Source organism: Microchirus variegatus (genome assembly GCF_963457635.1).
Source record: "Microchirus variegatus genome assembly, chromosome: 20".
NCBI lineage: Eukaryota > Metazoa > Chordata > Actinopteri > Pleuronectiformes > Soleidae > Microchirus > Microchirus variegatus.
Window position 1 is genome coordinate 19,918,164 of NC_139821.1, and position 16,754 is coordinate 19,934,917.

At 46.2% G+C, this 16,754-nt stretch overlaps 1 protein-coding gene across 1 annotated transcript; it reads left to right on the forward strand.

The window, feature by feature from the left end:
• Positions 1 to 1,029: 1,029 nt before the first annotated feature.
• LOC310941846 (extracellular calcium-sensing receptor-like) lies at positions 1,030 to 16,554 on the forward strand (the record flags this gene model as incomplete). Its single annotated transcript, XM_083907094.1, has 10 exons — positions 1,030 to 1,110; positions 2,357 to 2,493; positions 2,746 to 3,040; positions 3,213 to 3,299; positions 3,643 to 3,912; positions 5,769 to 5,972; positions 6,064 to 6,339; positions 15,136 to 15,363; positions 15,449 to 15,572; positions 15,644 to 16,554. The coding sequence occupies 10 exons, from the start codon at positions 1,030 to 1,032 to the stop codon at positions 16,552 to 16,554; spliced, it is 2,613 nt and encodes an 870-aa protein (XP_083763220.1).
• Between the last annotated feature and the right edge of the window lie 200 nt (positions 16,555 to 16,754).

Consider the following 16,754-nt stretch of genomic DNA (forward strand, 5'->3'; position numbering starts at 1 on the left):
CAGGAGCTAGTTTAGTCTCTGTAGTGTGGGATGTAAGGACATGCCGTTGACTCTCTGCTGGCTGGATATGGCGGATCAGTCCCCAATGACTGCTTTTCATGCACAGTTTGGAATAAAGAGGATCATTCAAGCTAAAGTTTCATCTGTTGGATTTTGTGAGTTAAAGCCTTCACCCTTTTTTTCTCCGAGGATTATGGACTATTTCCCCGTAAAGTGAATTGACCTATCTGCTTGGACGTGTGTATACATCTGTCTGTTGAAGTTTACATTGCCTGTATTGTAATTGATATTGACTTATTTTATTGAACTGTATCGTGGATAGTTTAGCTCTGATACAACAATAAAGGTATATTTTCAACTGATGACTCTGACTCTGACATTGACCTTACTTGCCTGACTGGATATGCTATTCGTCACTGTACCCCTCAAGGCCGAGTAGAACAAGTTCAGGCCCTACAGGCAGACCCTGGGAGCAGGCTCTTGTCTGCAGCCAAATTCGCTGAAGCTCCACAACACATCTCGAGCGATTGCAGCTCCATTGCATCATGCCAAGCTTGAGCTCTGGTGTTTGCTGGCGATGCTTAAGTGCCCCATGAAGACTGGTTGAATAATGTCAACACAGACAAATCCTCATTGAACCTGCCTGACATAGTGATGCTACATGAACTGCCATGTTTCCGTGTAAAAGAGCCAAGTAAATGTTTCAAAGCACTCAATTCATGTCAACATGTCCTATATCATGCTGAGGACACAGACTCTCAGGCCCCCTAGAACAGGCCATTGAGAACCAAAGTAAACTTAAATTCAGTACCCATGGAGGCAACTTTGAACACTGGTGTTTCACTTTCAATTCATCAATAACGATTATCCAAACAGAACACATCAGTGGGCCAGTCCATCAGTGAGTCTTGCTGACAATGTCCCCTGCACTCCTGACAGTGTGACTTGGCTCTCTATTGGTTTCATGGGGAAATGCTTATATCAGGGTTTCGCTATTATTCCTAATCTATCCTCCCTTTCATCCTAGGGATGGATTTCATCATGAGAGCCTCCCTGACGATCTATGTCCCATCCAGAATTGTCTTCATTGATGACATCCCCAGTCCTGTGGTGAATGTGGATGAGGACCTCACAGTTGAACCATTCATTGCATGGGAGACCATTATATCATTAGACACCCTACAATCCAGTCTCATGTCAAAAGTAGATTAAGTGAGTCTTGAGGATGGGCAGAAAGCAGCCATTCTCAGTCTCCTAACCCAGTTCGATGACATCTTTTCCATGTTTGACGCTAACCCCACCTATGAACAACACCTAACTGATCTGTAGGAGGTCCTTGGCAGTCTCAAGGCTTGTCTATGAAGCTTTATAAGTGTCAGTTCTGTCTGAGTGAGCGTGTGTTCCTTAGCTACTACATCAGACCCTATGGCATAAAACCAGATGTGGACAAAAATAAAAGGTGTGATGGGGTTCCAAACCCCACTGTGAAACACATCAGACAGTTTCTTGGACTGACCAGATATTACAGGCGTTTTGTCCAGAACTATGCACGCCATGTGGAGCCTCTCCACCAGCTTGGTTGCTTCTGTATGGCTGGGGACAGCCTTATTATCACCAGGGGAATAAGTAACAGCCAGAGTATTGCTGCAATGCTACTTCTTTTGTGGTGCTGTGCCATGCAGTAGAGGGTAAATCTCCTCCTATAGACTCTAGTCCACTTTGACTGTATGTGACGAGTTGGTGTCGTTTTTGATTTCCCAAGTTTGCATTTTCAAGGTTGTAGATAAAGGCAACATTAAAGCTTGGAAGAGGTGATGAGTGGTCAGTTTTCAATCAGGTTTGGACAGTTATGGAGGCTGTCTCCTAAAGAAACTAATGATAGGGGTTTGTTGCAAAATTTTTGTTGATGAGAAATTACGGTCGATGTGAGGATTATATGACTAAAGACAGAGAATGGACCCACAAAGCAGACTCAGGGGCAAGAATCCAAATCACGGGCAATATGAATTGTAGGTTATCAAAGGGTAACAACAAACTGACAAGGAATACAACAGAAAACACTGGAACCTATTGGCAAAAATGACATACTGTGTGTTTCAATAAATACATTAATAAGTCAGTCAGGAACATGATTCAGGCCCATCCCCACAGCTTCTTCTTCTGCACTGATGGGTGGTTTGCAAAGATAAACAACACTGCAAATACATAAAATGTGGTGGTATTGTGATGAGCCTGAACCTGACAGGGATGAACCAGGAGCAAAATCATGAGGACATTTTTAGACACCAATCTCCTCTCATTAATGTTGTTCTCCTGCTTTCCTTTGTCCTCCTCTCTTTATTCTTCCTCTTGTCAGTTACGGGGACAGTTTGAGCTAAATGGGATGAACAAACCTGGAGATGTGATTCTAGGTGGGATTTTCAAACTTCACTTTTTTCCAGTTTATCCTGACCTGTCTTTTACCTCAGAGCCACAACAACCTACCTGCTTTGGGTGAGTCTGACAAGGAAACACATTAAGAATTTGGTGGAAAGTAATGCCAATTAGTATTAACTATTCCTGATTTTTTTGTTATTCATGTAAGATAACAATCGATATTATGACCATACTGAAACATTTGAGTTTTTCTTATGGGTGTTGAAGCTTAAGTCACTATTACCAGTATCTGATGTTATGAAAAGTGTGGCTTTGCACATTGACTGTATGATGTATTTAAATGGTAAAGACTTGTATTTATTCTGTCAGTTTTGATGTTATGGGATTCAGACAGGCTCAGACCATGGCCTTTGCTATCGATGAGATCAACAGAAACTCCAACCTGTTGCCTAATGTGACTCTGGGATACAGTCTGTATGATAACTGCATCCAACTAGGTATTGCATTTCATGCAGCACTGACCTTAGTCAGTGGTCAAGAAGAGCAAGTTACATTAGAGGAGAACTGTGTAGGAACTCCACCAGTCCTAGGGATTGTGGGTGATTCTTCCTCTACTCGTACTATTGCCATATCCACAGTCTTAGGTTTGTACAGAGTACCTCTGGTAAGTTTTTTTTCTTTTCACTCACCATTGTGATGTATTTTAAAATGCAATATTAGTAATTAATATAAATTGAATGAAGGTGTGGTCATTGAATAATCAACCTTCAAAGTATGAAAAAAAAAAATCAGCCAACATTTTTCTTTTTAAATATACATGCACTGTTGTTTTGCAGGTGAGTTATTACGCCACATGTTCCTGCCTGAGTGATCGACAAAAATTTCCATCTTTCTTTAGGACGATACCGAGTGATGCTTTTCAGGTGAAAATCAATTTGCTAATTCAAAATGCAATAAACAAATCATGTGCAACAACATTCCATATATACTTCAGTGACAAATAATCACTATGTGTAACAATTGTCGGTCATGCTGTGTTGGTAGATATGGTAATACAGAAATATAACGTCTTTAGTGTGACCTACCCTTATACCTGAACAATATCATGACCCTGCCTCTCTTAAACCTGGAGAAACCATATGTTACTGGTGAAACCTTTTTGTCCTACTATTTCATGTCCACAAATACCTGCTGCTTGTATGGTAGGATTTGTCGTAAACATGATTCCAGCCTGTGCATTAATCCCTCTGCTCTGTGTCCACATAGGTGAATGCTATGATTCAGATTCTAAAACACTTTGGTTGGAATTGGGTAGGTCTGCTCATCAGTGATAATGATTATGGAGTCCATGCTGCCCAATCCTTTCATTCTGATCTGGGTCCAGCTGGTGGAGGTTGTCTGGCTTACACAGAGATTTTGCCCCGCGTTTACGACCCTGATGAACTAAGGAGAATAGTTGATGTGATGAGGAAATCGACAGCTCAAGTGGTGATTGTGTTTGCAAGTCAGGGTTACATAATCAAACTTATGAAAGAGGTAGGTGTTGCTGTTTATTCAATGCTTGATTTTGAAAAGTGTCAATAAGTGGAGAGCTGAGGAGGGGATGAGGGAGTGACAGTGGGGAGCAGTCCATGGTGTGTGGTCCTCCATTTATTCTTACACCAAGTTGCAGCTGTGTGAGGAGCCTCTGAATTGCTCACACTGAGCTTCAACAGGTTGACATAGAAAGGCGACAAACTGACAGCTCTGTTGTTTATAAAAGGGGAGTCTGGGACAATGAGCTCAACACTGGTTGGATGTTGATGAAGGAATACCAGGGTGAAATATCCATGGATGGATGGAAGTTCTTCATTATAGCACAAAAAAAATATATATTTTTTTTTTATTTGGTATCTATAATGAGGTTTAATGTTGGTCTAAGAAATAAGAAAATAAAAAAAAAATACATATGTGCACAATTTGTATAGCTTGTATTTATGAGCACACATTGGTGCTATAGGTGTGTTAAATTAATATTTTATGAAATCTGACATTATAAAATAATAATAATGCATTTTTTTTCTGCTAATCTTTCATATATACTAGGCTGCAATAATCCAAAAGAAAAAAAATCCAGTTTGCGTGAATTACTTATATTGAAAATATTTCATTTTTTAATCATAAAATGAGGTGCATCATGAGTAAACCTGGCAATTTAAGGGTTAAAATATAAAACATATATTAATATTTGATATGGATGGAAAGAGATGTTGGTCTAAAACCTAAACAAAAAGTACAGATGTATACTATTTTTATAGCTGTGTACTTTCATGCGCACCATTTGGTGTGCTAGGTGTAATAACGTAACTTTTTTAAAGGCGCATCAGAGGGTCCAGAGAGAGGGATCAAAGATAGACACATATTTCTAATATCAAATCAGACACTAATGAAATACATTGAAGAGGCTCTGTGGTGTAGTGTGGATGGATCAGTCTGTTACTGAATGAGCTGATAATGTCCTAACTCACAACTCAAATCATTAGCATCACAGTCAATACTTCACACACAAAGCTGTGTCATTCACACATGATTCAAGCACATCAGCATGTTTGTGCTGGAGCAAGTGAAACAATAACAAGAAAAAAACGTCCCTGTATGTGACTGAACACTAACGTTACGTATATGAATACTCACCCATAAGAATATAGAGCGGTGCTGACATCACGTCATCATCTCAGACAACTACTGTGTGTGTCCTACTCTCTTTCAGCCGCTGAATAATCATCTGTTTGTTGTTTTTGTGATGATGAAGTCTGCTAACACGTTAGCATACAGATCGCTAGCTTAAAATGCTAACAGTCCCGCAGTCTCTGTGCTTTCTCTGTCTTTGTGAAGAAGTTCAGCCATAGCTGACTTATTGTCCTGTTCTCCTTGCCTTCCTTTGTCAAACAAAGCTTTGATGACGACTGCTTTGATGACAATCACGCTTTAATTTCGCACTGCACACACACACACATAACTGCTGGAAAGTTCGACACACTCTCTCTCCCCCTCCCTCTCCCTCTCTCTCTGTATGTGCATATTAATTAGCCATGTGTATTCTCCGTGACCATCAGCTGATTGGCTGAAAAGCAGCTCTGGAATGTGAGATCGCCACACCCAAACTAGGAATGATTCACAATGCTGTGATTTGAAGCATGTAGTGGCTTCTTCAAAACTTCAACTTGTGTAATTTTGAAAACAAAAAAGGGAAATCCCTAATTTTGAAAAAAACAACTTTTTCCTGTTTTTTCTCGTTTTGCGCGGGGCCGACTTGTTCCCACTTGGTCCGTGGCGGGTCACAAATACACAGATTTACACTGGAAAAAAATTATTTGGGTTTAGTTACAAACTTGCTATTATTCAATGTACAGGTGGTGAGGCAGAATGTGACAGGCCTACAGTGGATGGCCAGTGAAGCCTGGATCTCAGTGATTTCACTCCAGATGCCACATCTTATGCCGTACCTGGGTGGAACACTGGGAATTGCCATTCGTCGAGGAGAAATTCCAGGTCTCAGGGACTTCCTGTTACAAATACGTCCTGACCTACCTCACAGCACCTATGGAAATAGCATGGTGATAATAACATATTTCAAGTTAACATTACCAAAAATTCAATTGTGTCAGTATTTCAAGAAAACCTTTTATTTTTATTTTCTTTTTTCAGGTGAATCAGTTCTGGGAACACACATTTCAGTGTAAATTTTCACCACCTCCAGCAGGCTGGGTGGAAGCTGGAGGAGAATTATGCACTGGACAGGAAGCTGAAGAACATGTAAAGACTGAGTTCTTGGATGTTTCAAACCTCAGACTAGAGTATAATGTGTATAAGGCTGTGTATGCTCTGGCGTATGCTCTTGATGACATGCTGCAGTGTAAGACAGGGAGAGGACCTTTCAGCAACAACACCTGTGCTCATTTACAAAGACTGGAGCCATGGCAGGTGAGATATGTGTACACTCTTAATTAACTCATAATGTCATGTAATGCCTTGTATAATTTTAGGGCCTGGTTTGGACTGGCTCTAGAGTATGGGTGGGATCGGGATTTGGAGCCCAGGTGCTCTGATGCTTTGCTGACCTGGGTATAGTTTCTACTGGAATGTGGGAGCCACTGCCAGTCAGGAAGCTGACACCCAAAATACTGTTGGCAGTCTCTCCTGCTTGCTCGTTATAGCTGCCCCGCTCAGCCTGATACACCACATAAACACTTTGGGCATGTGCTTGGACTGGTGAGGGGTTAAGGCTCGGGCTGCTGCACAGTTGCCTCCACCATCCCCCTGGAATATCGAAGGTTTTGCCCCTGACAGGATCAGGGACCTGCCCATGTCCTGTGCCCCTTTGGGCTCCCAGGGCTGTGTTCTTAAGACATTTAGAATGTTTCAGTCTGTCACTGAAGGAGCTGCCCAGTGTTCTGGTGGAGTAGCTGGCAAATACTGGCAAGCCCAAAGACATGCAGCTTCAGCAGTTGCTGAGGCAAAATCTTGGAAGTGGAAAGGGTTGAAGCCATGGAGCAAGACTTTAGGTCATCTCTGATGTAAACCAACTCTGTGGAGATAGTGAATCCTCGCCATATTGTGTAAAGTGGACCACGAGAGTTGTTGAACATGACTGGGGAAATAGTCAGGCAGTAAAATAAATAAAGAGGATCACCTCAATCCAACCAACATATGTTATCTCAGGGATTTAACTCAAACAAGTTAAACAACTCTGCAGTGGCAGACCCACAGGAGAGGATGACAATATGATTTCTTCCTGGATGTTATGGTGCTGACCTGGCTGACACACCCTTGCAATATTGTGTAGACATTGGGGGAAAGTACATTGACTGAGGTGGTGGTCTCCATTTTTAAGAAATGGGACCAAGGGATGTGTTCCACCTGCCGGGGTTCACAGTACTCTGCCTCTCTGTGAAGGTCTTTGTCAGAGTGCTGGAGAGGAGACTTAGGGCCAATTCCAATTCCTATGTTAACCCTAAATCTTAACCCTCAAGCTCAACCCTTATCTTCACTGGCCCTCAAAACCAAGTGTTGAGGGTTATTTTGTCACTTAGAAATGGGACACCCCTTAAATGCAGATACGTCTTCAGACTGCGGGGGGCAGAATAACACGGAAGCTGCGTCCAGTCTGTCAACTCCAAAAAAGAAAAAGAAGAACACATTTACGTCACGATTATTTATTTATTATTTTATTTCAGTCAAGTTATTAGGTTGTCAGTTATAAGATGATACTCATACAAATACCACAACCACGGACATATTCAGCTGACAGTTACTGCACACCACGGCTTATTGAAGGGTAAACGATAGCAAACGATCGCGTGTGCGCACCGGCCGGCTATTGACAAAAGATCGTAAAATAAAAATAAATGTTACGCAACAATGACGTCAGTAATCCATAAGATGGGCCTAAACTAAGATAATACAATGGTTTTCATAATTTTTATATCTCTATTAACAAAGAAAATACTTAATTTGTATCGCACTCGCTTCGCTGCTTTTGACGCCATCTTTCTTATGTGAAAACACGCAATGCATTCTGGGTAGAGCTTGCTCCCAAGGGTGGTGTCGGAAAATCTTAATATTGAGGGCGATACAGCCCTTAAACTTGCCCCTCAACTTAATTTTTCTGAGAATCGGGACAGCACTTGCACTAGCAGGAGCGCGCATTTTTGAGATTGAGGGTTAAGCAAGGAATTGGAATTCACCCTTAGACTGATAGTTGAACGTCAGATGCAAGAAAAGCAATGTGTTTTTTGTCCTGGTAGTGGAAACCAGCTGGAGTACCAGCTCTAATGCAAAAATACCAGAATGGGCATGGGAGTTTGCCAAACCAGTCTGAAGTGTGCGGAAAAAGCTTAAAAATGTGTCCGTCTAGGTCAGTGTTTTTCAACCATTGTGCCGTGGCACACTAGTGTGCTGTGAGAGATCGTCAGGTGTGCCGTGGGAAATTATCCAATTTCCCTAATTGGTCTAAAAATATTTTTTGAAAACAAATAATTAATTATTTGCAAATAATATGGATATAAATATTCAAGACACTTTGATAAGAATGACTAAATTGTTAATATAGGCTACAGAGTATCATTTTTTTGTTTGGCGGTGTGCCCCGTGATCTTTTCAATGAAAAAAAACGTACCTTGGCTCAAAAAAGGTTGAAAAACACTGCTCTAGGTGTCCTGTAGGACATTTGACCATTTTACAGAGGTAAATCACTGCTAAGAAACGCACTCACAGCGAGCAGAAGACGTTGCAATGGGATCAAAATGGTGGACAGAGGAGAGGTGGGGGACAGATAGGGGGGACAGAGTCAGTGATGACGTTTATAGAACTACAATGTAATTTATACAAGTAGCAGCAGAAATTGTTGATGAAAATTATACTGATATGAATGATGATAATAATAATTATGACCTTGAAACTGGATCTGGATCCTAGGGAGAGAAACTAGGGAGATTGAGTGCACACCACAGGAATTCCCCCAGCAGTCTAGGTCTACAGCAGCTACTAAGAAATGGTCCAGGTTTTCTCTGACCCAACTCTAACTATAAGCTTTATCAAAAATGAAGGTTTTAAGTCTTACTTTACATAAATACTCGAAATACAGAGAGAATGTCCGCCTCCCAGACTGTCATTCGGAGCTGGTCCACAGGAGAGGGGCCTGGTAAGTGAAGGCGCTGGCTCCCATTGTGCTCTTACAGTCTCTGGTGTCACGATCTCACCTGCACCTTCCTCACTATTTTATTATTTGTATTGTTGTTTTGCTGCTGCTGTTTCCTCCTCACTCTGACTATGCAGGGGGCGTGGTTAACCTACTTCCTCCAAGACGCCGGTAAATGTCTACACCTGCGCGGCTCCGCCTCACCTGCTCCTGATGAGCAATCAGCAGGGCTTAAAAGCGGAGCCTTTCCTCATCACCGGCGTCAGATCGTTTTCTCACGTACATGGTAACAGACATACTTATCGTTCTCTCGCTTAAACTTACCTGCTCTGGATACTCACCTGCCTGTCTTCGCTCCAGGTTGCCACATCTCCTGCCGCTCCACAAACTCACTGGTTGTTTCCTGTTTCCCTACGCTCCTGGGATCCTCGTCTCCGAACTCGTGAGTTTGTTCCTTGCTGGAACACTGCCATCCTGCCGAGCCACCCCCGCAGTAGCTGCAAGGACATTTTTCCTCCTATCTCTTTATCTATCCCCTATCGCTTCCTTAGTTTTGGAAGTCGCTTTTTGTTATTCGTTTATAAATAAATATCCTTTTGTTTTGAAATATACTTACGTCTCCGTCTGCTTCCGGGTCCAACTGTAAACGAATCCTGACATAACGATCTGACCAACATGGACCCGGCGGACGTTGACGCCCTCAGACAAGCTATTTCCGCGCAGGGCGTTCTCATTGGCCGACATCGTCAAATCCTGTCCGAAATCACGAACTCGCTCCGTGAGTTAGCCGCTAACACCGCTAGGTTGGCTAATCCTCCCGTAGCCGCAGCCGCTTCCGCTAATCCGGCGCAGGACGCGGTCCCTGGTAGCCACAGATTAGCCACTTCCGCTAACTTGCCACGGGAGCCGTTTGTTCCCATTCTGGAGCGTTTCTCCGGTGACTTAGGTTAATGCACCACGTTCCTGTTTCAGTGTTCTTTAGTCTTCAGTCTTCAACCACTCACATATCCCAGCGACAGTGCTAAAATCGCGTTTGTAGTTAATCTGTTGTCCGGACGAGCCGCTCAGTGGGCAACGGCAACTCTCTCCAACGCCGCTCCCGCCTCAGTTAACTACGCTTCCTTCACCTCGGATCTCCTGAAGGTTTTCGACCACTCACCTCACGAGGCGGATATTTCAACGCGGCTAATCAACACTGAACAGGGTAATTCTTCCGTCGCTGACTTTTCGATTTTGTTTCGCATCCACGCCGCGGAGAGCGGCCGGAACGATTCGGCGCTACGTGCGATGTTTATTAAGAACCTGAGGGGGGATATTCGGGACGAACTGGCGACAAGAAACGACTCTTTTGACCTCGACTCGCTTATCGCGTTAACCATTCAAATCGATAATCGTATTCAGGAGAGAAGTCGGGAAAGAGCGGCGAACGTTCGTCATGTCGCCAGCCCATCACAGTCTTCCTCCAATAGGCTACCTACCTCGGCAACTACTCCTCTTCGTCTTCCTCTTCCTCTTCCTATCTCTGGTTCACCTGAACCGATGCAGCTGGGTCGGACTCGGCTCACCTCCGCTGAACGGACGGTGAGGCTACGAAGTGGAGCTTGCCTGTACTGTGGGGGACTGGACCATCAGCGGAACACCTGTCCAGTCCGCCCAAAAGACTGAGCCCGTCAACACACGCAGGAGTGTTGGCGGGCGGTGCTGTTTCCTGCTCGGCCCACAAACGGGTGGTTCTTCCCGGTCAGCTTCGGTGGGCACAACAATTGATTGCCCTCTCCTGTCTGGTCGATTCTGGGGCCGACGATTGCTTCATCGACCTACAGACTGCAACCCAAGCCGGGATCCCCACGGTACCTCTCGAGGAACCGAAGGAGATCCACGACCTCGACGGCAGAATCCTGGCCACCGTTATTCACCGAACTCAACCCATCACTCTGGTACTCTCCGGCAACCACCATGAACTTCTGCAACTCTTCCTGATCCCGTCGTCGTCATCTCCTGTCGTGTTGGGTCTTCCCTGGTTGGCGTTACACAACCCCCGTTTCGACTGGACGTCGGGTCTACTTTCTGGCTGGAGTGTGCCTTGCCACTCTCTATGTCTTCGCTCTGCCATGCCTTCGTCTGCAGTCGTTCCTGTTCCTGCGCCCAGGGCTCCGGACCTTTCCACAATTCCCAGGGCTTACCACGACCTTGGGGAGGTTTTCTCGAAGGAGCTGGCCCTCTCTCTTCCTCCCCACCGGCCGTACGATTGTGGGATCGACCTTCTTCCTGGGGCTACATTACCTTCCCGACGCATGTACAACCTGTCACAGACCGAACGTTCCTGAATGGAGGAGTACATAAACCAGTCATTGGCCGCCGGACTCATTCGTCCCTCGTCTTCCCCAGTCGGTGCAGGGTTCTTCTTCGTACAGAAGAAGGACGGAACATTGAGGCCCTGCATCGACTACCGCGGACTCAACGAGATCACCGTCCATAACAAGTACGCCCTTCCTCTAATGGACGCAGCGTTCAGTCCTCTCTGCAAGGCCAAACTGTTTTCCAAGCTCGACCTCCGCAACGCCTACCACCTGGTGCGCATTCGGGAGGGAGATGAGTGGAAGACTGCGTTTAACACTCCAGTTGGGCACTTCGAGTACCTTGTTATGCCCTTCGGCCTGACCAACGCTCCAGCAGTCTTTCAGCACCTAGTTAACGACGTCCTACGCGACATGCTGGACAAGTTCCTGTTCGTTTACCTAGACGACATTCTCATCTTCTCAGAGACCGAGGAGGAACACGTCCAGCATGTCCGGATGGTGCTGCAAAGACTGCTGGAGAATAAACTATATGCCAAGGCCGAGAAGTGTACCTTCCACGCTTCATCCGTCCCGTTTCTGGGGTTCATCGTGGACCAGGGGAAGCTGTCGCCGGATCCGGCAAAGATCAGCGCAGTCAAGGACTGGCCCACTCCCTCCACTCGAAAGCAGCTGCAACGGTTCCTGGGGTTCGCCAATTTCTATAGGCGGTTCATCAGGGACTATAGCAAGGTGGCGGGACCTCTGACGCGACTGACTTCGCCACAACAACCCTTCTCCTGGTCCGACGATGCCGACTTCAAGCACCTAAAGGTACTTTTCACCTCTGCACCCATTCTCTCCCACCCTGATCCCTCCCTACAGTTAATCGTGGAGGTCGACGCCTCCGACACGAGAGTGGGTGCGGTGCTGTCTCAATGCTCGTCTGCCGACCAGAAGCTGCATCCCTGCGCCTTTTTTAGCCGCCGCCTTTCTCCAGCGGAGGCCAACTATGACGTGGGGAACAGGGAACTGCTGGCTGTCATCTTGGCGTTGCAAGAGTGGAGACACTGGCTTGAAGGTGCGTCACTTCCGTTTATAGTATAGACTGATCATAAAAATCTCTCTTACCTACAGGACACAAAGAGACTCAATTCCAGGCAAGCACGTTGGGCCCTCTTCCTGGGTCGCTTCGCCTTCACCCTCACCTTCAGACCAGGCTCCCGTAATGTTAAACCTGATGCCCTATCTAGACAGTTCTCACCTGATCCACCTTCCTCATCTCCTGACCCGATCGTGACTCCATCCTGCATCGTGGGGGCTGCTTCCTGGCCTGTGGAGGAGACGGTTCGTCGGGCCCAGCTGGAGGAACCGGATCCTGGGAACGGGACACCAAATCGTCTCTTCGTGCCCGGTGCGGCACGTTCGGAGGTTCTGCAGTGGGCGCACGGGTCGAAACTTACCTGTCATCCCGGCAACAATCGTACCCTCCGGTTCCTTCGCCAACGGTTCTGGTGGCCTTCCATGCCGGAGGACACGGCAGCGTTCATCCAGGCCTGTCCCATCTGCGCTCGGGGTAAGACCTCCAACCGCCCTCCAGCTGGTCTCCTGAAGCCTCTCGCCATTCCTCACCGCCCTTGGTCCCACATTGCGGTGGACTTTGTGACTGGTCTTCCACCGTCACGCCTGAACACCACGGTTCTGACGGTGGTTGACCGGTTTTCCAAGTCGGTCCACTATATCCCGCTACCTAAGCTACCTACTGCCACCGAGACTGGGGATCTTCTGGTCGACCACGTTTTCCGGCTCCATGGTTTCCCCCAGGACATCGTCTCGGACAGGGGGCCTCAATTCACCTCCCAAGTCTGGAGGGCGTTCTGCTCGGCTCTGGGCGCTTCCGTCAGTCTTACCTCCGGATACCATCCCCAATCCAACGGCCAGACTGAGAGAGCCAACCAGAGCATGGAGAGCGCTCTCCGCTGCGTGGCAGCACGTCATCCTGCTTCCTGGAGCTCCATGCTCTCCTGGGTGGAATACGCGCATAATTCCCTCATCTCCGCGTCGACTGGCATCTCTCCATTTATGGCGGCTCTGGGATACCAACCTCCCATTTTCGACTTCCAGGAGGAGGAGATCGCCGTCCCTTCGGTTCAGGCCAACCTACGCCGGTGCCATGCGGTGTGGAGACAGGTGCGGTCCTCCCTACAACGATCTTCCTTACAAAGACAAAAGCAGGCCAACCGTCATCGCACCCCAGCACCAGATTACCAACCCGTTCAGAAGGTCTGGCTATCCTCGAAGGATCTCCCCCTGCAGGTCGAATCCCGGAAGTTGGCTCCACGGTACATCGGTCCCTTCGCCGTCGATCGAATGATCAACCAGTCCGCCGTCCGCCTGAAGCTCCCCAGGTCGCTCAAAATCCATCCCACCTTCCACGTCTCGTTGCTGAAACCTGTGGTGGAATCGGACCTGGTCCCACCCTCCAACCCTCCTCCTCCACCCAGGTTCATCGACGGGGCGAGGCCTACACTGCCAGGAGGATCCTGGACAGTCGACGCAGGGGTCGGGGACATCAGTACCTGGTCGACTGGGAGGGGTACGGTCCGGAGGAGAGGTCATGGGTTCCACGCCACTTCATCCTGGACAAGAGCCTGCTGCGAGACTTCCATCGGGACCACCCCGAGAAGCCTGGTCTAGCGCCAGGAGGCGCTCCTTGAGGGGGAGGTACTGTCACGATCTCACCTGCACCTTCCTCACTATTTTATTATTTGTATTGTTGTTTTGCTGCTGGTGTTTCCTCCTCACTCTGACTCTGCAGGGGGCGTGGTTAACCTACTTCCTCCAAGACGCCGGTGATTGTCTACACCTGCGCGGCTCCGCCTCACCTGCTCCTGATGAGCAATCAGCGGGGCTTAAAAGCGGAGCCTTTCCTCATCACCGGCGTCAGATCGTTTTCTCACGTACATGGTAACAGACATGCTTATCGTTCTCTCGCTGAAACTTACCTGCTCTGGATACTCACCTGCCTGTCTTCGCTCCAGGTTGCCACGTCTCCTGCCGCTCCACAATCTCACTGGTTGTTTCCTGTTTCCCTACGCTCCTGGGATCCTCGTCTCCGAACTCGTGAGTTTGTTCCTCGCTGGAACACTGCCATCCTGCCGAGCCACCCCCGCAGTAGCTGCAAGGACATTTTTCCTCCTATCTCTTTATCTATCCCCTATCGCTTCCTTAGTTTTGGAAGTCGCTTTTTGTTATTCGTTTATAAATAAATATCCTTTTGTTTTGAAATATACTTACGTCTCCGTCTGCTTCCGGGTCCAACTGTAAACGAATCCTGACATCTGGCAGTGTAATGTCCAGAGTGTAGAGTCCATTAGAGTGTTAACCACAAAATCTGTTAATTTATTTTGTTTCCATTCCTCTGTCTTCTGCTCGCTGAGCACATGTTTCATAGTAGTGATTCACTTCCACCATTTCTCTGGATCTGCTGGGATCCAGTGAAATGCTCTCCCGTTAGCCTGAAAACAGTTTTCTGAGATATTGCCTGATTTATGGGCTGTCTTCCGTATAAGTTAATAGGATGAGCCACGTTCTTTCCTGCCAGTGGGCTTGTCAGAGGCGTTACCTTGGATGTGTGAAGTCACCTGCCGGAGCTCTATTCGGACCCCAAGTACAACTGAAAACAATTCTTACATTAAGTAGCATCATCAGGAAAAACATTATTGCGTTTTTAATGGCCTGTCAATGGTTTATCTTCTATTTCTAATTCTGATCATTCTATACATCTGATTATTTTATCCAAAGCTTATGCATTACTTGGAAAAAGTCAACTTCACCACAACATTTGGTGATCAAGTGTCATTTGATGAAAATGGTGATGCCTTACCAATATACGACATCATGAACTGGGTGTGGCTCCCTGATGGAAAAACCAAAGTTCAGAGAGTGGGTGAGGTTAAGAGGTCAGCCTTCAAAGGTGAAGAACTCACACTGGATGAAGACAAAATCTTCTGGAACTTTGCATCCAAACAGGTGACCTCTAACTTTCTTAGACAACCATGGATTTGTCTTAGTCATTATAGATTAGTCTTACAGATACTGACTTTTCTCCACACAGCCTCCTCGGTCAGTGTGCAGTGAGAGCTGTCCTCCAGGCACCCGCATGGTCAGAAAGAAGGGGGAACCTGTGTGTTGTTTTGACTGTGTCCCTTGTTCTGAGGGAAAGATCAGCAATATGACTTGTGAGTGTAAAGCTTTAAATGCCACAGTTCAGAGATGTATATGTTTCTCATAACTTTCCCTATTTTCTCAGACTCCATGGAGTGCACCAGTTGTCCAGAAGATTTCTGGTCCAGCCCCCAGCATGACCACTGTGTTCCTAAGAAAACAGAGTTCCTCTCCTACCATGAGCCTCTGGGTATCTGCTTGACAACCACCTCCCTGTTGGGCACATTTATCTGTGTTGTTGTTCTGGGCATCTTCATCCATCATCACAGCACACCTATAGTTCGTGCCAACAATTCAGAACTCAGTTTTCTTCTCTTGGTTTCACTCAAATTGTGTTTCTTGTGTTCATTGCTCTTCATTGGACGACCCAGATTATGGACTTGTCAATTAAGACATGCAGCATTTGGTATCAGCTTTGTGCTTTGTGTCTCATGTATCCTGGTGAAAACCATGGTGGTTCTGGCTGTATTCAGGGCCTCGAAACCAGGAGGTGAATCCAGTCTGAAGTGGTTTGGTGCTGTGCAGCAGAGAGGGACAATTCTGGTTCTGACCTCTGTTCAAGCAGCAATCTGCACTGTCTGGCTTGTCTTTGCTTCACCAGTGCCTCATAAAAACACCCAGTATCACAGTGACAAGATAGTTTATGAGTGTGTAGTTGGGTCCACAGTTGGTTTTGCAGTTTTACTTGGTTATGTTGGTTTACTGGCTGTCCTCAGTTGTTTGTTAGCTTTTCTAGCAAGGAATCTTCCAGACAGTTTCAATGAGGCCAAACTCATCACTTTCAGCATGTTGATCTTCTGTGCAGTGTGGGTGGCCTTTGTCCCTGCTTACATCAGCTCACCAGGCAAATATGCAGATGCAGTGGAGGTATTTGCTATCCTGGCCTCCAGTTTTGGCCTCTTGATGGCGCTGTTTGGACCTAAATGTTACATAATCCTGTTGAGACCAGAGAGAAACACAAAGAAAGCCATCATGGGTCGAGGCACTGAGAATTAAAAACAGCAAAATACAGAAATAATCAATTGTTTTCAGAATACAATAATGCAGGTTTAGAGTATGTTAATAATGATTTTCATGTTATGTGAAAAATGATGAGCGTAAATACAAACTATCTACTGAACAGAGAGACATACTTTTCACTGGAACACACAATCCAAAGAGACTCCACAATTGTTAATCTTCATGTGAATAACGTT